This window comes from Bombina bombina, chromosome 3, assembly GCF_027579735.1.
Source record: "Bombina bombina isolate aBomBom1 chromosome 3, aBomBom1.pri, whole genome shotgun sequence".
NCBI classification, from domain to species: Eukaryota; Metazoa; Chordata; class Amphibia; order Anura; family Bombinatoridae; genus Bombina; species Bombina bombina.
This window is the reverse complement of record NC_069501.1, coordinates 806,724,858-806,746,834: the sequence shown is the minus strand read 5'-3', so window position 1 is coordinate 806,746,834 and position 21,977 is coordinate 806,724,858. Positions and strand designations below refer to the sequence as shown.

Below are 21,977 nucleotides of genomic sequence, written 5' to 3'. Positions count from 1 at the left end.
GGTCATCCCAGAGAAACTATGTAAAATGGACAAGTTCCTAGAGGTGCCGGGGCTCCCAGAAGCTTTTCCTATACCCAAGCGGGTGGCGGACATTGTTAATAAAGAATGGGAAAGGCCCGGTATTCCTTTCGTTCCTTCCCCCATATTTAAAAAATTATTTCCTTTGGTCGACCCTAGAAAGGACTTATGGCAGACAGTCCCCAAGGTCGAGGGGGCGGTTTCCACTTTAAACAAACGCACCACTATACCCATAGAGGATAGTTGTGCTTTCAAAGATCCTATGGATAAAAAATTAGAAGGTTTGCTTAAAAAGATGTTTGTTCAGCAGGGTTACCTTCTACAACCAATTGCATGCATTGTCCCTGTCGCTACAGCCGCATGTTTCTGGTTCGATGAGCTGATAAAGGCGGTCGATAGTGATTCTCCTCCTTATGAGGAGATTATGGACAGAATCAATGCTCTCAAATTGGCTAATTCTTTCACCCTAGACGCCACTTTGCAATTGGCTAGGTTAGCGGCTAAGAATTCTGGGTTTGCTATTGTGGCGCGCAGAGCGCTTTGGTTGAAATCTTGGTCGGCTGATGCGTCTTCCAAGAACAAGCTACTTAACATTCCTTTCAAGGGGAAAACGCTGTTTGGCCCTGACTTGAAAGAGATTATCTCTGATATCACTGGGGGTAAGGGCCACGCCCTTCCTCAGGATCGGCCTTTCAAGGCAAAAAATAAACCTAATTTTCGTCCCTTTCGTAGAAACGGACCAGCCCGAGGTGCTACGTCCTCTAAGCAAGAGGGTAATACTTCTCAAGCCAAGCCAGCTTGGAGACCAATGCAAGGCTGGAACAAGGGAAAGCAGGCCAAGAAACCTGCCACTGCTACCAAGACTGCATGAAATGTTGGCCCCCGATCCGGGACCGGATCTGGTGGGGGGCAGACTCTCTCTCTTCGCTCAGGCTTGGGCAAGAGATGTTCTGGATCCTTGGGCGCTAGAAATAGTCTCCCAAGGTTATCTTCTGGAATTCAAAGGACTTCCCCCAAGGGGGAGGTTCCACAGGTCTCAGTTGTCTTTAGACCACATAAAAAGACAGGCATTCTTACATTGTGTAGAAGACCTGTTAAAAATGGGAGTGATTCATCCTGTTCCATTAAGAGAACAAGGGATGGGGTTCTACTCCAATCTGTTCATAGTTCCCAAAAAAGAGGGAACGTTCAGACCAATCTTAGATCTCAAGATCTTAAACAAGTTTCTCAAGGTTCCATCATTCAAGATGGAAACCATTCGAACTATTCTTCCTTCCATCCAGGAAGGTCAATTCATGACCACGGTGGATTTAAAGGATGCGTATCTACATATTCCTATCCACAAGGAACATCATCGGTTCCTAAGGTTCGCATTCCTGGACAAGCATTACCAGTTCGTGGCGCTTCCTTTCGGATTAGCCACTGCTCCAAGGATTTTCACAAAGGTACTAGGGTCCCTTCTAGCTGTGCTAAGACCAAGGGGCATTGCTGTAGTACCTTACTTGGACGACATTCTGATTCAAGCGTCGTCCCTTCCTCAAGCAAAGGCTCACACGGACATCGTCCTGGCCTTTCTCAGATCTCACGGATGGAAAGTGAACGTGGAAAAGAGTTCTCTATCTCCGTCAACAAGGGTTCCCTTCTTGGGAACAATAATAGACTCCTTAGAAATGAGGATATTTCTGACAGAGGCCAGAAAAACAAAGCTTCTCGACTCTTGTCGGATACTTCATTCCGTTCCTCTTCCTTCCATAGCTCAGTGCATGGAAGTGATCGGGTTGATGGTAGCGGCAATGGACATAGTTCCTTTTGCGCGCATTCATCTAAGACCATTACAACTGTGCATGCTCAGTCAGTGGAATGGGGATTATACAGACTTGTCTCCGAAGATACAAGTAAATCAGAGGACCAGAGACTCACTCCGTTGGTGGCTGTCCCTGGACAACCTGTCACAAGGGATGACATTCCGCAGACCAGAGTGGGTCATTGTCACGACCGACGCCAGTCTGATGGGCTGGGGCGCGGTCTGGGGAGCCCTGAAAGCTCAGGGTCTTTGGTCTCAGGAAGAATCTCTTCTACCGATAAATATTCTGGAACTGAGAGCGATATTCAATACTCTCAAGGCTTGGCCTCAGCTAGCGAGGGCCAAGTTCATACGGTTTCAATCAGACAACATGACAACTGTTGCGTACATCAACCATCAGGGGGAACAAGGAGTTCTCTAGCGATGGAAGAAGTGACCAAAATCATTCTATGGGCGGAGTCTCACTCCTGCCACCTGTCCGCTATCCACATCCCAGGAGTGGAAAATTGGGAAGCGGATTTTCTGAGTCGTCAGACATTGCATCCGGGGGAGTGGGAACTCCATCCGGAAATCTTTGCCCAAGTCACTCAGCTGTGGGGCATTCCAGACATGGATCTGATGGCCTCTCGTCAGAACTTCAAAGTTCCTTGCTACGGGTCCAGATCCAGGGATCCCAAGGCGGCTCTAGTGGATGCACTAGTAGCACCTTGGACCTTCAAACTAGCTTATGTGTTCCCGCCGTTTCCTCTCATCCCCAGGCTGGTAGCCAGGATCAATCAGGAGAGGGCGTCGGTGATCTTGATAGCTCCTGCGTGGCCACGCAGGACTTGGTATGCAGATCTGGTGAATATGTCATCGGCTCCACCTTGGAAGCTACCTTTGAGACGAGACCTTCTTGTTCAGGGTCCGTTCGAACATCCGAACCTGGTTTCACTCCAGCTGACTGCTTGGAGATTGAACGCTTGATCTTATTGAAGCGAGGGTTCTCAGATTCTGTTATCGATACTCTTGTTCAGGCCAGAAAGCCTGTAACTAGAAAAATTTACCACAAAATTTGGAAAAAATATATCTGTTGGTGTGAATCTAAAGGATTCCCTTGGGACAAGGTTAAGATTCCTAAGATTCTATCCTTCCTTCAAGAAGGATTGGAAAAAGGATTATCTGCAAGTTCCCTGAAGGGACAGATTTCTGCCTTGTCTGTGTTACTTCACAAAAAGCTGGCAGCTGTGCCAGATGTTCAAGCCTTTGTTCAGGCTCTGGTTAGAATTAAGCCTGTTTACAAACCTTTGACTCCTCCTTGGAGTCTCAATTTAGTTCTTTCAGTTCTTCAGGGGGTTCCGTTTGAACCCTTACATTCCGTTGATATTAAGTTATTATCTTGGAAAGTTTTGTTTTTAGTTGCAATCTCTTCTGCTAGAAGAGTTTCAGAATTATCTGCTCTGCAGTGTTCTCCTCCTTATCTGGTGTTCCATGCAGATAAGGTGGTTTTACGTACTAAACCTGGTTTTCTTCCAAGAGTTGTTTCTAACAAAAACATTAACCAGGAGATTATCGTACCTTCTCTGTGTCCGAAACCAGTTTCAAAGAAGGAACGTTTGTTGCACAATTTGGATGTTGTTCGCGCTCTAAAATTCTATTTAGATGCTACAAAGGATTTTAGACAAACATCTTCCTTGTTTGTTGTTTATTCTGGTAAAAGGAGAGGTCAAAAAGCAACTTCTACCTCTCTCTCTTTTTGGATTAAAAGCATCATCAGATTGGCTTACGAGACTGCCGGACGGCAGCCTCCCGAAAGAATCACAGCTCATTCCACTAGGGCTGTGGCTTCCACATGGGCCTTCAAGAACGAGGCTTCTGTTGATCAGATATGTAGGGCAGCGACTTGGTCTTCACTGCACACTTTTACCAAATTTTACAAGTTTGATACTTTTGCTTCTTCTGAGGCTATTTTTGGGAGAAAGGTTTTGCAAGCCGTGGTGCCTTCCATTTAGGTGACCTGATTTGCTCCCTCCCTTCATCCGTGTCCTAAAGCTTTGGTATTGGTTCCCACAAGTAAGGATGACGCCGTGGACCGGACACACCTATGTTGGAGAAAATAGAATTTATGTTTACCTGATAAATTACTTTCTCCAACGGTGTGTCCGGTCCACGGCCCGCCCTGGTTTTTTTAATCAGGTCTAATAATTTATTTTCTTTAACTACAGTCACCACGGTATCATATGGTTTCTCCTATGCAAATATTCCTCCTTAACGTCGGTCGAATGACTGGGGTAGGCGGAGCCTAGGAGGGATCATGTGACCAGCTTTGCTGGGCTCTTTGCCATTTCCTGTTGGGGAGGAGAATATCCCACAAGTAAGGATGACGCCGTGGACCGGACACACCGTTGGAGAAAGTAATTTATCAGGTAAACATAAATTCTATTACTGTGTGTGTATATATATATATATATATATATATATATATATATATATATATATATATATATAAAGTCATAGATAGGATTGCACAATCATACTTAAATAATGCCACGGTGCTCTGCTAATACCATAACAATCCTCTCCAAAAAGCAGGCAGCTCACTGGTCTTTGCAGTAAAACTAGAATTTATTACATCAGTTTAAAAAACAAACGTTTCGGCACTGCATTGTGCCTTTGTCAATGTTATACAACAAAAAGTACAGGGACAGAGTGCACCCAAGCACCCCGGATAAGTTAACATACATTTAAAACAAACCCCCTTAAATAGAGAATAGAGAATATCCCCACTTAGCCTTTACCGCCATTCCTATTGCATGCTCGTTCAATCACCTAATCCCTGCGTCACGCTGACACGCTAGCCGTGCCTAGCGTGATGACGCATAGCACGGCGTTGTCATGACAACATCCAAGGCATTACATCGACGAATGAGCCAGATACTAGGAGATCACCAGGGAACAATCTGCGCATATTAGAACTGCGCTTCAAGAAACTTTGTTGTTCTGAATATGCGCAGATTGTTCCCTGGTGATCTCCTAGTATCTGGCTCATTCGTCGATGTAATGCCTTGGACGTTGTCATGACAACGCCGTGCTATGCGTCATCACGCTAGGCACGGCTAGCGTGTCAGCGTGACGCAGGGATTAGGTGATTGAACGAGCATGCAATAGGAATGGCGGTAAAGGCTAAGTGGGGATATTCTCTATTCTCTATTTAAGGGGGTTTGTTTTAAATGTATGTTAACTGATCCGGGGTGCTTGGGTGCACTCTGTCCTTGTACTTTTTGTTGTATAACATTGACAAAGGCACAATGCAATGCCGAAACGTTTGTTTTTTAAACTGATGTAATAAATTCTAGTTTTACTGCAAAGACCAGTGAGCTGCCTGCTTTTTGGAGAGGATTATATATATATATATATATATATATATATATAAAATATTAGTCTACCACTGTAAAATGTGTAATATGTTCTGTAATAGTTGTTCTGTAATAGCAAAGTGACACATTAAAGTTTTGCATTGAACGTAGTGTGTGCATGTATCCTATCTTTGTGTGTGTATATATGTGTCTATACACACACATACACTAATGGAATCCCTATCACAGCGCGGTGTATAGTAACTGCTGAATAATTATTAAACTCTCATTAACACTATGCTCACAAGTAAATTTACTTTTGCTTACTTACTTGCCCAATAGACTTTTATGCAGAACCTTAAATTGGCTCCAGATTTCTCCTTACCTTATGGATCTGAATTTATAACTACTACTAGGAGTCTTCTGTGCCTGACTTGCTTCCCAGCTCTTGTATTTATTTGCACTAAATGGTAAGCATCTAGCTCAGGCCTCCTACAAAACTGTAAATGTGTATATGTTTATTTAAAGCTGCTATATTATTAACCCCTTAATGACCGGACCATTTTTCAATTTTCTTACCCTTAAAGGGACATAATACTCATATGCTAAATCACTTGAAACTGATGCAGTATAACTGTAAAAAGCTGACAGGAAAATATCACCTGAGCTTCTCTATGTAAAAAAGGAAGATATTTTACCTCACAATCTCCTCAGCTCACCAGAGTAAGTTCTGTGTAAAAAGTTATACTCAGCTGCTCCCAGCTGCAGGTAAACAAATTTAAAAAAATGAAGAAATGAACAGCAGCCAATCAGCATCAGCAGTGCTGAGGTCATGAACTCTTACTGTGATCTCATGAGATTTGACTTAACTCTCATGAGATTTCATAGTAAGCTTCCTTTACCTGATTGGTGAAATAATATGAGAGTGCACGATGCTAGTCCCTTCAGATGTCCCAGGACAAACACACTAAAATGCTGCTTAGAAATCCTTTACAATGGGAGGTGGCTACTGAGGAACTTTTGAGGTAAAATATCTTTCTTTTTTACATAGAGATGTTCAGGTGATATTTTCTAATCAGCTTTTTACAGCTATGCTGCATCTCTTTCAAGTGTTTAAACATTTGGGTATTATGGCCCTTTAATGACAATGGCTATTTTTACATTTCTGCTGTGTTTGTGTTTAGCTGTAATTTTCCTCTTACTCGTTTACTGTACCCACACATATTATATACCGTTTTTCTCGTCATTAAATGGACTTTCTAAAGATACCATTATTTTCATCATATCTTATAATTTACTAAAAAAAAAAAGATAAAATATGAGGAAAAAATGGAAAAAAACACACTTTTTCTAACTTTGACCCCCAAAATCTGTTACACATCTACAATCACCAAAAAACACCCATGCTAAATAGCTTATAAATTTTGTCCTGAGTTTAGAAAAACCCAATGTTTACATGTTCTTTGCTTTTTTTGCAATTTATGGGGCAATAAATACAAGTAGCACTTTGCTATTTCCTAACCACTTTTTTTCAAAATTAGCGCTAGTTACTTTGGAACCCTGATATCTGTCAGGAATACCTGAATATCCCTTGACATGTATATATTTTGTTTTAGAAGACATCCCAAAGTATTGATCTAGGCCCATTTTGGTATATTTCATGCCACCATTTCACCGCCAAATGCGATAAAAAAAAAAAGTTCACTTTTTCACAAATTTTGTCACAAACTTTAGGTTTCCCACTGAAATTATTTACAAACAGCTTCTGAAATTATGGCACAAATGGTTGTAAATGCTTCTCTGGGATCCCCTTTTTCAGAAATAACAGACTTATATGGCTTTGTGGTTGCTTTTTGGTAATTAGAAGGCTGCTAAATGCCGCTGCGCACCACACGTGTATTATGTCCAGGAGTGAAGGGGTTAAATTAGGGAGCTTGTAGGGAGCTTGTAGGGTTAATTTTAGCTTTAGTGTAGTGTAGTAGACAACCCCAAGTATTGATCTAGGCCCATTTTGGTATATTTTATGCCACTATTTCACCGCCAAATGCGAGCAAATAAAAAAAAAAAAAAAACTTTACATTTTTCACAATTTTAGGTTTCTCACTGAAATTATTTACAAACAGCTTGTGCTATTATGGCAGAAATTGTTGTAAAAGCTTCTCTGGGATCCCCTTTGTTCAGAAATAGCAGATTTATATGGCTTTGGCGTTGCTTTTTGGTAATTAGAAGGCCGCTAAATGCTGCTGCGCACCACACGTGAATTATGCCCACTAGTGAAGGGGTTAAATTAGGTAACTTGTAGGGAGCTTGCAGGGTTAATTTTAGAGATCAGCCTCCCACCTGACACATCCCACCCCCTGATCCCTCCCAAACAGCTCTCTTCCCTCCCCCACCCCACAATTGTTACCGCCATCTTAAGTACTGGCAGAAAGTCTGCCAGTACTAAATAAGAGTTGTTTTTTTTTTAAATAAAAATTATAAAATATTTTAGTTGTGATGGACCCCTGCCTTAGCACCAACCTCCCTGATCCCCCCCCCCCTCCAGCTCTCTAACCCTCTCCCCTACCTAATTACCGCCATCTTGGGTACTGGCAGCTGTCTGCCAGTACCCAGTTTGGCCCCACAAACCAAACTATTTTAATGTTATTTATAACTTTTATTTGTATGCTTAATTATTTCTGTAGTGTAGCAGGGAGCTTGCAGGGTTAATTTTAGAGATCAGCCTCCCACCTGACACATCCCACCCCCTGATCCCTCCCAAACAGCTCTCTTCCCTCCCCCACCCCACAATTGTTACCGCCATCTTAAGTACTGGCAGAAAGGCTCTCTCTGCATCGGAGTCTTGTAAAGGGTTATTGCAGGATGCCTCCATATCGAGGCATCACTGCAATACCCTCAGAGCTGCTGGAAGTGATTGTGATCACTTCCAGCACTCTGTTAGACAACTGACGTACCAGGTACGTCCATTGTCATTAACTGCTTGTTAATGCATGACGTACCTGGTACGTCAGTTGTCATTAAGGGGTTAAAGGGACACTGAATCCGATTTTTTTTTTACTTTTGTGATTCAGATAGAGCATGCAATTTTAAGCAACTTTTTAATTTACTCCTATTATCAATTTTTCTTCATTCTCTTGGTATCTTTATTTGAAAAGTAAGTTTAGAAGCCAGCCCATTGTTAGTGAACAACCTGGGTTGTTCTTGCTGATTGGTGGATAAATTCACCCACCAATAAACAAGTGCTGTCCAGATTACTGCACCAAAAATTGACTGGCTCCTTAGCTTATATGCCTTGTTCAAATAAAGATAGCAAGAGAACGAAGAAAAATTGATAAAAGGAGTAAATTAGAAAGTTGCTTAAAATTGCATGCTCTTTCTGAATCACGTAAGAAAAAAAAAAAAAAAATCTATAAACTAGGCAATAAGCCTGCCCAGAGGGCAGTCTATTTAAAAATAAATAAATAAATAAAATAAAAAAAAAACTACAAATCGCAAAGCTAAAATTACATAAAAAATGTAATATTACAGAAAAAATAGACAAAGCTATCCATAATAAAAAATGAAAACCTAAACTAATACCCCTATAAAAATTCCCCCCAAAAATAAAAACACCCCCTAATCTAATACTAAATTACCAATAGCCCTTAAAATGGAAACAGCTCTTTTACCTAAATAAATTACCCCCTAACAGTAAAACCCCCTAACCACTAAACCTCCAAAATAAAAAAAACATAACACTAAAAAAACCTAAACTACCCATTGCCCCTAAAGGGGCATTTGTATATATTTGTATGAAGAGGAGCCCCCACGCATCGGGAAAGCCAGCTCCGCGCTGCCTTAGCTCCGAATAAAGATAGAAGATGATGGAGCCGCCTGGAAGAAGACCTTCTTCACTGGACTTCAGGAACGGTGAGTACCTATTTAGGGCTTAGTGTTTGGATTTTTTTGTTTTTTTAAGATTAGGAATTTAATGGGCTGGAAAAGAGCGGATTGCCCTTTTAAGGGCAATGCCCATACAAATGCCCCTTTAGCGTTTTTAGTGTTAGTTTTTTTATTTTGGGGGATTTGGTGGGTGGGTTTTTTTTTTACTGCTAGGGGGGATTTAGTAATTTTTATATGTAAAAGAGCTGTTTAACCTAGGGCAATGCTCTACAAAAGAACCTTTTAAGGGCTATTGGTAGTTTAGTTTAGGGTTTTTTTATTTTGGGGGGACTTTTTTATTTTCATAGGGATTAGGTTTAATTTTTTCATTTGATCATTTTGTTTATTTTTTCTGTAATTTTAAAGCTTTTTATTTTTTGTAATTTTAGATATTTTTTTTTTGTAATTTAATGTAAGGTTTTATTTAACCCCTTAGTGACCAGAGCACTTTTCCATTTTCTGTCCGTTTGGGACCAAGGCTATTTTTACATTTCTGTGGTGTTTGTGTTTAGCTGTAATTTTCCTCTTACTCATTTACTGTACCCACACATATTATATACCGTTTTTCTCGCCATTAAATGGACTTTCTAAAGATACCATTATTTTCATCATATCTTATAATTTACTATAAAAAAAATATAAAATATGAGGAAAAAATGGAAAAAAACACACTTTTTCTAACTTTGACCCCCAAAACCTGTTACACATCTACAACCACCAAAAAACACCCATGCTAAATAGTTTCCAAATTTTGTCCTGAGTTTAGAAATACCCAATGTTTACATGTTCTTTGCTTTTTTTGTAAGTTATAGGGCAATAAATACAAGAAGCACTTTGCTATTTCCAAACCACTTTTTTTCAAACTTAGCGCTAGTTACATTGGAACACTGATATCTTCCAGGAATCCCTGAATATCCCTTGACATGTATATATTTTTTTTTAGAAGACATCCCAAAGTATTGATCTAGGCCCATTTTGGTATATTTCATGCCACCATTTCACCGCCAAATGCGATCAAATAAAAAAAATTGTTCACTTTTTCACACATTTTGTTACAAACTTTAGGTTTCTCACTGAATTTATTTACAAACAGCTCGTGCAATTATGACACAAATGGTTGTAAATGCTTCTCTGGAATCCCTTTTTTCATAAATAGCAGACATATATGGATTTGGTGTTGCTTTTTGGTAATTAGAAGGCCGCTAAATGCCACTGCGCACCACACCTGTATTATGCCCAGCAATGAAGGGGTTAATTAGGGAGCATGTAGGGAGCTTGTAGGGTTAATTTTAGCTTTATTGTAGTGTAGTAGACAACCCTAAGTATTGATCTAGGCCCATTTTGGTATATTTCATGCCACCATTTCAACGCCAAATGCGATTAAATAAAAAAAAAAAGTAAAATTTTTCACAATTTTAGGTTTCTCACTGAAATCATTTACAAACAGCTTGTGCAATTATGGCACAAATGGTTGTAAATGCTTCTCTAGGATCCCCTTTGTTGAGAAATAGCAGACATACATGGCTTTGGCGTTGCTTTTTGGTAATTAGAAGGCCGCTAAATGCCGCTGCGCATCACATGTGTATTATGGCTAGCAGTGAAGGGGTTAATTAGGTAGCATGTAGGGAGCTTGCAGGGTTAATTTTAGCTTTAGTGTAGAGATCAGCCTCCCACCTGACACATTACACCCCCTGATCCCTCCCAAACAGCTCTCTTCCCTCCCCCACCCCACAATTGTCCCCGCCATGTTAAGTACTGGCAGAAAGTCTGCCAGTACTAAAAAAAAAAGCTATCCTTGATAAAAAATAAATAAAAAAAAAAGGCATACTTACATATGCTGCTCTGGAGGATCCCCCCTTAGCCACCAACCTCCCTGATACCCCCCAAACAGCTCTTTACCCATCCCCCTCTAACTTATTAGTAGCCATCTTTGGTACTGGCAGCTGTCTGCCAGTACCCAGTTTATAGTAAAATATGTTTTTATTTTTATTTTTTTAATGATTTTCTGTAGTGTAGCTTGCCCCCCCCCAAAAGACCAACCCACCACCCCTCCCAGATCTCTTAGATTCACATATATGTAAATAAATTTGGCAATCACTGCCACTTTAATCCCATCACTTTTCTGTAGTGTAGCGGTTCCCACCCGCTTCCTACCCCTGCGCGCGCCCGCGCGCGCGCGCACGCGCGCGTGCACGGCGTTCCCGCCCACGATCCCGCCCCCCTCCACATGATACAGCCCATCGATGGCCGCCCACCCGCCTCCCAGACTGGCTCCCACCCACCAACGAAACCGGCCATCGATGTCCGGTACAGAGAGGGCCACAGAGTGGCTCTCTCTGCATCGGATGGCCAAGGGGGGTTATTGCAGGATGCCTCGATGTTGAGGCATCACTGCAATAACCGGAAAGCAGCTGGAAGCGAGCAGGATCGCTTCCAGCTGCTTTCCAGACCAAGGACGTACGCCACACGTCCTCGGTCATTAAGTGTATTTTTTTAGAGGACGTGTGGCGTACGTCCTTGGTCGTTAAGGGGTTAAAGGGACAGTCTACCATAGAATTGTTATTGTTTTAAAAGATAGATAATCCCTTTATTACCCATTCCCCAGTTTTGCATAACCAACACAGTTATATTAATATACTTTTTTACCTCTGTGATTACCTTGTATCTAGGAACCTTCTTCCAGCCCCCTGATCACATGACTGTGACTGTTTATTATCTATTGTCTTAAATTTAGCATTGTGCTGTGCTAAATCTTAAATAACCCCCTGTGCCTGAACACAGTGTTATCTATATGGCCCACGTGTACTTTCTGTCTCTTTGTGTTGAAAAGAGATTTAAAAAGCATGTGATAAGAGGCAGCCCTCAAAGGCTTAGAAATTAGCATATGAGCCTACCTATGTTTAGGTTAAACTAAGAATACCAAGAGAAAAAAAGCAAATTTGATGATAAAAGTAAATTGGAAAGTTGATTAAAATTAAGTCGTATCTGAATAATGAAAGTTCAAGTTTGGTGTTTGTTAATACTTTGTGCGGGAGGTTAGGTTTTTTTGTGTTATACTTTGTGCGGGCGGTTACTTGTTTTAAATGTATTTCTCGTGGGCGGTTATGTGTTTTTTCTGTTATTTCGTGTGGGCGGTTGTGTGTTTTTTTTTTTTTTTTTTTTTTTTTTTTAAGGCTTTGAGTTTGCCTACACTGCATCCAGGGGGATTCCGAAAATGGCAGGATGGTGCCATTTTTGGAATCCACCGGGATGCAGCTTCTTTTGGCTGCTTCGCGCAGCAAACATTCTTTTGGGTGCCTCGCGCAGCCAGCATTCCTTTGAGGATGCGTGCACAACTGGCGACACTGACGTACGTGTTACAAACTCGATTATAGGATAGATGATGAGATTCAATCTGTAGTACATTTTTGTAGTATAAAGATATCTGTAGTTTAAAAAAATAAATGCAGAAGTAAATTAGTTTCTGTGTGACACCCTAATTACTATACTTGGGGGTTTATAGTGTTCTCTCTGAAAGAAGGGTTTCCCAAACCATGCAGGTGCTAAGGAGAATTAAACCCATGGGATTTCCTATGTTAAGGATTGGTGACCATTGCTTAATAAATGCTCTTCCTTCTGCACAGTATCACATGAGACTTCTGCTACTGAGATATTTATATTGGTGTCACAAAGGCAATGTCCATCCCTTAAGCATTCATCTCTCACACCCTTGTTGGTCTTTCAATCTGATGAAGGCAGATGTGACCAGGGTGTATTGGTCTAGTTTAAAAGGTCCATCATTACAAGGCTGACCATATTTCCTTGAGACAAAAAAGGGGCATTGAGATGTCAAAAACGGGATGGGGTTAATATTCTTTAGTCATAGGAAAAAAAGTAAGATTTTAACAAAAGTTAACTTTTATGACATGAATATAAACTATTGAGCCAACAATTATTCTTCTGTTAATGGTCTCACTATCTCCACTATCGTAAAGTATTCAAATTTATCAAACCATTTTACATTTGCCAAACACAAACATGCTTTAAAAAAGTGAGTTTTCACCATAACGTCTAAATACCAATCTCCAGTGTTTTCACAATGTCCCCATGATCTAAATTGGGAATGTGTATATTTTTTAATCACATGCCCTTTAGCTAACTCAATGTTTCCAAATTATCCTCTATGTTGTCAAGGCAATTTCCCTTAAAATATTAACTGATTTTTGGTAAAGGCAGGGTAGAAGTGTAGCCTCTGAACAGGCGTTTGGAAGATCTGGATTGATTAGTATAATAGTAGTTGAAGATTTTAGCTGAGTTGCCCAAAAATATTACATAGAAGAACTGAGAAAAATGTGAAAATAGTTACTTGATTGATAATGATAACCGTACAACATAATTAGCATCCTGTTGCACTGCAGCAGAATAATTTTATAATGTTAAATTGATTGACAGGCACACAGGTCAGGCTCTTAACGTGCACATCTCTTGCAGAAGTTGATCTATTGAATTATCTCTCTGATGGTCAGAATTGATGATGGCAGAGGCAGATGATCTTTAGATTGATGACAGATCTAGTCAGACTCTTGCTTGGCGGCTAGCTAGTAGTTCTTACTATCTTCCCTCTTGTGACCTCGTCACGAAGTCTCTCTCCTCAGCTCAGTCTGTCACCTGTCACTTTCTATCATGCATGTGGCATACACGCGGTGTGGATGAAAAACAAACTACCCTCCCCGCGGGCGGGGACTTTAATTTTTTTAGTAGTGGTGTGTGTGTGTGTGCTAAAAAATTAGACTGGCTCTGGCGGCAATCGGATAAACTAAAAAACGGGACAAAATGTACATTATTAAAAAAACGACGGGACGGCGAAGAAACATAAAATAACGATGCTGTCCCTTTTCAAAACGGGACGTATGGTCAGCCTAATCATTACAAGAGACGCCAGTCAGGTGGATGTGCAGAATAATCAGAGGAAAAGGATGGAGATCTGTATCTAATGTTCTTTGTAACCCTTTAAGGAAAGACGACAAATCTATGCTGTAGCTTTCTTGCACATTTAGTTGACAGGCATCAGGGTAGTTTTATCCATGTTCATGCAAAGTCTTTAGAATTGGGAAGCAGTATTGTGCCAGAAGCAATGTTTCTTACATAGCAGTAAATGCATTGGGGATCCCTTGGAATGTTTGTTTGTCTTCTTCCCAAATGCTTTGCTTCTTCAGATGATTCTATAGAGCCACCTGGTACTTTTGGCAAGGCAAGGTTACTGCTTACTTGTCCCGATCATCTGCCATGGTGTGTTTCCTTTACATAACCTGAAAGTGCATTTATTCAAATACTTTGTTTAAAAAAAGAAAAAATTATGTTGTACCCTTTTGCCAGTCAAAAATGGTTACATATAAGGCTTAGTAAAGGGACATTCCAACCCAAACTGGAATCCACATGGAAGCATTTCAGTTTTGAACAGCAATATATTTGTTACATCCATGTATTAGCAATAATTGTAATGAGAAGCCCCCTACTTGTTTAGAAAGAAGGGAAGGATTTTATGTAGGAATGGAGGTAGAAGAATCCATAAAGTTGGAAGCCAGAGTAAAGTTGTAGGAGCCATGCCTCTCAGACTCATAGGATTTGTCAATCCTTAGGTAAAATACAATTCTCAATTGTATAGACGATGTTTAGATTTATTTTACAATTCACTCAAAGGGTTACTTAACTCCTGCTAAATTATCATGCTGATATGTCAGATTTGTGCTACAGAGGATGCATCATGAGAGATATTAGGAATATATTGTAGGGTTGCCACCCGTCCTTTAAAATACAGAACACTTATAAGTTACACATGCTGCAGGGTATGCAGGGAGGAATTTGAATAGTGCTGTCCAGAAACACAATACATGTTCCTCCCTGCATACCCTGCAGCATGTGTAACTCATAAGTGTCCAGGAAAACATGGCTGAGGTGTCAGCCCTAAACATACGTGAACATTGATTAAACTGTTTAACAACTGTACTTGTAAAACAGATTTTAAATTGAATAATACTCAAAGATTTTTACTTATTCATGGTTCATGGAAATTGAGTAATAAGATTGCCCCCTAGTGGGAAAGTTGGAAAATGCAACTAACTTGATATAAAAGATTTTTCTGTGGCAGAGGTATCTAACTGAAAGCCTTACCATTATAAACTTTATTTGTATGCCTAGAAATTAAAGGGAAATTCTTTGAAATTCTTACAACTTGCATTTTTTGCATTATAAATCCTAGATAATTTTGGGCTCCTACTCAGACCTGCAAGCATTGTAGCTTCTGAGCAGAACATGGCTCTTCAACCCATATTGAATGATAGTTACCAATCACTCGCAGCTTCCTGGTTGAGAGCTGTTACTCATGTGGTCCCTGGGCCAGCCTTAACGTATGTGTTTAACTTCTTTCTGTGTGTTAAACACATAGCTAGGATCTGTGATTTAAAAGTGACATGCTCTAATGAATTCAGTTTTTTTTTTTTAAAAAGAGTCTGGTTAAGATATTATTCTGTTTAAGTGAGCTCTATTTTTCTTATACAGGAATTGTATTTTTTTGTTTCTGTTGTTTTTGTAAGGTATTACAGAATATATAAATAGTAGGACTATTGTTTAACAGCAATCTAAATATTCAGTAAAAATATAACTTTTCAAATCAAATTGTAAGCTAAAAAGAAAGGACATGTAACACTACAAGTATAAAGCAGTTATTGTTTAATTAAGGGACTCATGTTTTACACCTACTTCTGTGTTCCAGGACTCATAGTTGGTGTGATTTTAAGGTACGGCTCACCTTCCTCCAGCGGCCATGACAAGCCAATCAGCTGTGCTCAAGAAGAAAGAGCATATACTACCCTCCTCGTCAACGTGAGCGGAAAGGTTTTTGAATACACCTTAAAAGGTGAAATCAGCCCTGAGAAAATACATAATGTGGAACAGAATGACATGTTGAGAAAAGTAGGTGCAAACTTCATTTTCCTCCATTATAAAATATAAACTCTTGCAGTGAATAGGACATTCTCACAATCTTATTTATTGTAACAGTAGAGTATTATTAACTAGTTTGAAACATCTGTCACATTATAGCTTTGCCTAACAGGGGTGAGCAAATCTACAGGTCCTGCTTATGTCATCTGCGGTTGAGGATGCAGCAGAGAGACAGCAGATACTACTCCTAACCTTTGACCTGCAATTGTCATTTAATATGATGAGAGCTAAGGAATATGTAGGAAGCCAGTCTGGAAAGACCGGTGTCCTTAATAAACCACAGTTTGCGAGTTAATATTAGCCCTCTATAATGATAGGCCTTTTGTTGTTAAAGTGATGTGTAATAAAGCGTCTCTAAACTTTTCTGGGACCATTTCTCCCTTGTACAAAATGTACAAGTTAGTAATGCACCAACAATCTAATTCAAGGGTTTTGTTCATTAAAAGGCTACTTTTTTGTTTTGTTAAAGGGAGAGTAAACACCTTGAGATTTTTGAATAAGAACGGTGCAATATAGTTTCATTATTTATTTGCCCCCTTTTCATGTAATTTAGCTCTGAAAATTGAACAATTTCTACTTCTCAGCACATGAAGAGCAACTTGCTGACTTATCAACTCTAACTCCTCTAACTCTGCTATAAATCTTTCACTATTTGGCTTTAAGGGATACTAAACCCACATTTTTTTCTTTCATGATTCAGATAGAGCATGTAATTTTAGGCAACTTTCTAATTTACACCTATTATCAATTTTTCTTCGTTCTCTTGCTATCTTTATTTGAAAAACAGGAATTTAAGCTAAGGAGCCGGCCCATTTTTGGTTCATCGCCTGGGTTGCGCTTACTGATTGGTGGCTAAATGTACCCACCAATCAGCAAGCGCTATCCAGGGTCTGAACCAAAAATCGACCGACTCCTTAGCTTAGATTTCTGCTTTTTCAAATAAAGATATCAAAAGAACGAAGAAAAATAATAGGAATAAATTAAGAAAGTTGCTTAAAATTACATGCTCTGTTGTATCCCTTTAACTGATAACTGCAAAACAGAGTACTTTATACTAACTTTATGACCAGAGCTAGCCTTGTAGTCTGCTGACTAAAGCTCAGATTGGCTCCTCCAAATAATGCAAATGGTGGGTAGAGTTTGGCTACTGAAACAAATTCCGGTAAAAAGGATTACTATTATGTTATTCTATAGCAGAACATCAGAACTGTCTTGTGATTGCAAGGTGTTTACTGTCCCTTTACAGAAAAGGTTACTTAAAGGAATACTGACAATTCATCTTGATATAAACAATTTGCAATTTAGGTTCATTGAAGGGTTGAAAGGTTTCTAAACAGAACCATTCTTTCCTGCCTCCGCCATGTTGTACAAAGTTACATAAGGATGCTCTTTCTAAAAGGAGCATATTCACATACAAATCACAGGTTACTGTCAAACCCCTAGCACACTAAAATTTATTCTTTGGGATGAGCAGGAACCGTAAATTAGGTTATGTGTGCCCCAAAGGTAGATCATGATCTGGAGCAGTGTTTTTCAACCAGTGTGCCGTGGCACACTAGTGTGCCGTGAGAGATCCTCAGGTGTGCCACGGCAGACTGACAACAGTGTGACATATTTTTTAAACTTTGCTTGTTTTTTACTCCCAGTGCAGCGGTAGTTTGTAGGAGGCATGGCTTAACAGCACAATACATACAGTATGTGTGTGTTTGTGTGTATGTGTATATATATGCTGTATTAGGCTACAATGTGTGATTTTTTTAAATTTTGGGATGGTCGTGTGCCACAGGATTTTTTAATGTAAAAAAGTGTGCCACGGCAAAAAAAAGGTTAAAAATCACTGATCTGGAGTATTTAGTAGATCAACAAATTGTATTGTTATTTCTCACACAGCCAATAATCATATTATTCCTTATATACATTTGTTTTGCACACATATATTCTACACCACAACAAAGGCTTTACCCAAAATCAGATATTTTGCACGATCAAGTCATGATACAGTGAAAAAATATGAAGTTTCTTTCATGTAATTTGCACGAGTCCATGAGCTAGTGACGTATGGGATATACAATCCTACCAAGAGGGGCAAAGTTTCACAAACCTCAAAATACCTATAAATACACCCCTCACCACACCCACAATTCAGTTTGACAAACTTTGCCTCCTATGGAGGTGGTGAAGTAAGTTTGTGCTTGATTTCTATGATTTCTTCTATGATAAGCGCTTCTAAGCATTCTGAAGCCCAATTCCTCTCAGAGTACAGTGTTTGTCAGAGAGGTGTGAAGGGAGTATCGCCTATTGATTTTATGGTTTTCCTTGCGGGAAATCTTTTCAAAGGTTCTCTGTTATCGGTCGTAGGGATTCATCTCCTACCTCCCTTTTCAGATCGACGATATACTCTTCCATTCCATTACCTCTACTGATACTTTTTCAGTACTGGTTTGGCTATCTGCTATATGTGGATGGGTGTCTTTCGGTAAGTATGTTTTCATTATTTAAGACACTCTCAGCTATGGATTGGCGCTTTATGTATTAATATAAAGTTTTAAATATATGTATTTTACTTATATTTGCCATGAGTCAGGTCTATGTAGATTTCCTTTTGCAGACTGTCAGTTTCAGTTTGGGAAGCATGTTTTGGGAAGTTATTTTTCTTACCTGGGGTATAGTCCTTTTTTTAAATTTACTGTTTTTTCTTTTAATTTCGCAGGCAAAATTAGGCTTGCGAGGTCGCAAAATGCTGTTATTTATTGCGTCATTCTTGGCGCGAGAATTATTTTGGCGCGAAGGTATGTCTTTGATGATGCAAGTTCGTTATTTCCGGCGTTTAGTTGACACCAGGTTTCCTTGCACGAGGTTGCATCTGTTATGACGCGAGTTGTCTTTTCCGGATGTTGTTGGCGCCAAAAAAAAATTAACTTCCTTTTGCATTGTGCGTCATTCTTGGTGCCAAAAAAATTTAGTTTATTTTTCACCCCACTTCCTATATGCCTCTTGCCTTCTATATGCTCAGAGGGCTATGCTGTTTGCATTTTTTCCTATTCCTGAAACTGCCATATAAGGAAATTGTAAATTTTGCTTTAATGTTGTATTATCTTTTACATTTTGCAAGATGTCTCAATCTGATCCTGTCTCAGAAACAACTGTTGGAACCCTGCTGCCTGATCACAGTTCTACCAAAGCTAAGTGTATCTGTTATACTTTAGCTGAGATTATATCTCCAGCTATAATATGTAACATTTGTCATGATAAGCTTTTGCACGGAGAAAACTTTTCCATCAGTACTAGCACAGTTTCTGTTGTTCCTTCAACATCTAATGTACATGATATCCCTGTTGATATGAAAAATTATATTGCTGATGCGATACAGAAGGCTTTGTCTGCTATTCCGCCTTCTGATAAACGTAAAAGTTCTTTTAAAACTTCTCATAAAATTGATGACATTTCTATTGACCGACAACATACTGAAATATCCTCCTCTGATGAGGGTCTCTCTGATTCAGAAGATCGTACCTCAGACATTGACACTTAGAAATCTACTTATCTTTTCAAGATTGAGTATATTCATTCCTTGTTAAAAGAAGTGTTGGTTACTTTGGATATTGAGGAGTCTAGTCCTCTTGATATCAAAACTAGTAAACATTTAAATTCTGTTTATAAACCTCCTGTGGTTACTCCTGAGGTTTTTCCAGTTCCTGATGCTATTTCTGATGTGATTGCTAAGGAATGGATTAAGCCTGGTACTTCTTTCAGTCTTTCTTCTAGGTTTAAAAGGTTGTACCCTTTGCCAGCGGCTAACTTAGAGTTTTGGGAAAAAATCCCCAAAGTTGATGGAGCTATTTCTACTCTTGCCAAACGTACTACTATTCCTATGGAAAACAGTACTTATTTTAAAGATCCTTTAGATAGGAAACTTGAATCTTATCTAAGGAAAGCTTATTTATATTCTGGTTCTCTTCTCAGGCCTGCCATTTCTATGGCTGATGTTGCGGCTGCATCAACCTTTTGGTTGGATAGCCTAGCGCAACAGGAAACAGATCCTGATTTGTCTAGCATTGTTCGTTTGCTTCAACATGCTAATCATTTTATCTGTGATGCCATTTTTGATATCATAATTGATGTTAAATTTATGTCTTTAGTTATTTTGGCTAGAAGAGCTTTATGGCTCAAATATTGGAATGCTGACATAGTATCCAAGTCTAGATTACTATCTCTTTCTTTCCAAGATAACAATTTATTTGGTTCTCAGTTGGATTAAATTATTTCAACTATCACTGGGGGGGAAGGGAGTTTTTTTGCCTCAGGATAAAAGATCTAAGGGTAAACCTAAAGCTTCTAATCGTTTTTGTTTGTTTCAAAAGAATAAGGAACAGAAAACCAATCCTTCCCCTAAAGACTTTGGTTCCAATTGGAAACCTTCTTCAAGTTGGAATAAATCCAAGCCTTTTAAGAAACCAAAGCCAGACCCCAAGTCTGCATGAAGGTGCGGCCCTCGATCCAGTTCAGCTGGTGGGGGGGCAGATTGAAATGATTCCAAGACATTTGGGCAGATTTTGTTCAAAATCAGTGGATTCAGAGTATTGTCTCTCAAGGGTATTGAATAGGATTCCGAGTAAGACCTCCTGTGAGAAGATTTTTTTCTCTCTCACGTTCCAGCAAATCCGGTGAAGGCTCAGGCTTTTCTGAAGTGTGTTTCAGATCTAGAGCTTTCAGGGGTAATCATACCAGTTCTGTTTCAGGAACAGGGTCTGGGGTTTTATTCAAATCTATTCATTGTCCCAAAGAAAGAAAATTCATTCAGGCCAGTTCTGGATATGCAGTTTTTGAATCGTTTTTTAAGAGTCCCAACTTTCAAGATGGTCACTATAAGGACTATTCTGCCTTTTGTTCAGCAAGGTCATTACATTTCCACAATAGACTTAAAGGATGCATATCTTCACATTCCGATTCAACCAGAGCACTATTGGTTTCTGAGATTCTCTTTTCTAGACAAGCATTACCAATTTGTTGCTCTTCCATTTGGCCTAGCAACAGCTCCAATGATCTTCTCAAAGGTTCTCGGTGTCCTTTTATCTGTAATCAGAGAACAGGGTATTGCAGTGTTTCCTTATTAGCTCAGTCTTTACATTTAGTCGAATCTCACACAAATCAACTAGTGTTGTTTCTTCAAAGACATGATTGGAGGATCAATTTACCAAAGAGTTTCTTTATTCCTCAGACAAGGGTCACCTTTTTAGGTTTCCAGATAGATTCAGTGTCCATGTCTTAACAGACAAGAGACAAATGAAATTGGTTTCAGCTTGTCGAAACCTTCAGTCTCAATCATTTCCTTCAGTGGCTATGTGCATTGAAGTTTTAGGTCTCATGACTGCAGCATCGGACGCGATCCCCTTAGCTCGTTTTCATATGAGACCTCTACAGCTTTGTATGCTGAATCAATGGTGTGGGGATTATACTCGGATATCACAATTGATATACTTAAATCCCAACATTCAACTCTCTCTGACTTTGTGGTTAGACCATCATCTTTTAATTCAGGGGGCCTCTCTTTGTTCGTCCTACCTGGACTGTGATCACAACAGATGCAAGTCTTTCAGGTTGGGGAGCAGTCTGGGGATCTCTGACCGCACAAGGGGTTTGGAAACCTCAAGAGGCGAGATTTCCAATCAATATTTTAGAACTCCATGATATTTTTAGGGCTCTTCAGGTTTGGCCTCTGTTAAAGAGAGAACCATTCATTTGTTTTCAGACGGACAATATCACAACTGTGGCATAGGTCAATCATCAGGGAGGGACTCGCAGTCCCCTAGCTATGAAAGAAGAATATCTGATACTTTCTTGGGCGGAATCCAGCTCTTGTCTAATTTCTGCGGTGCATATTCCAGGTGTAGACAATTGGGAAGCGGATTATCTCAGCC

At 39.6% G+C, this 21,977-nt stretch overlaps 1 protein-coding gene across 2 annotated transcripts in view; it reads left to right on the top strand.

The window, feature by feature from the left end:
• Positions 1–21,977, top strand: part of SLC9A7 (solute carrier family 9 member A7) — a 363,606-nt gene that overhangs the window by 89,404 nt on the left and 252,225 nt on the right. For both annotated transcript variants that reach the window (XM_053707739.1, XM_053707738.1), the window contains exon 2: positions 15,830–16,029. In XM_053707739.1, coding sequence (XP_053563714.1) covers positions 15,830–16,029 — 200 coding nt within the window. The remainder of the gene's footprint in view (positions 1–15,829; positions 16,030–21,977) is intronic.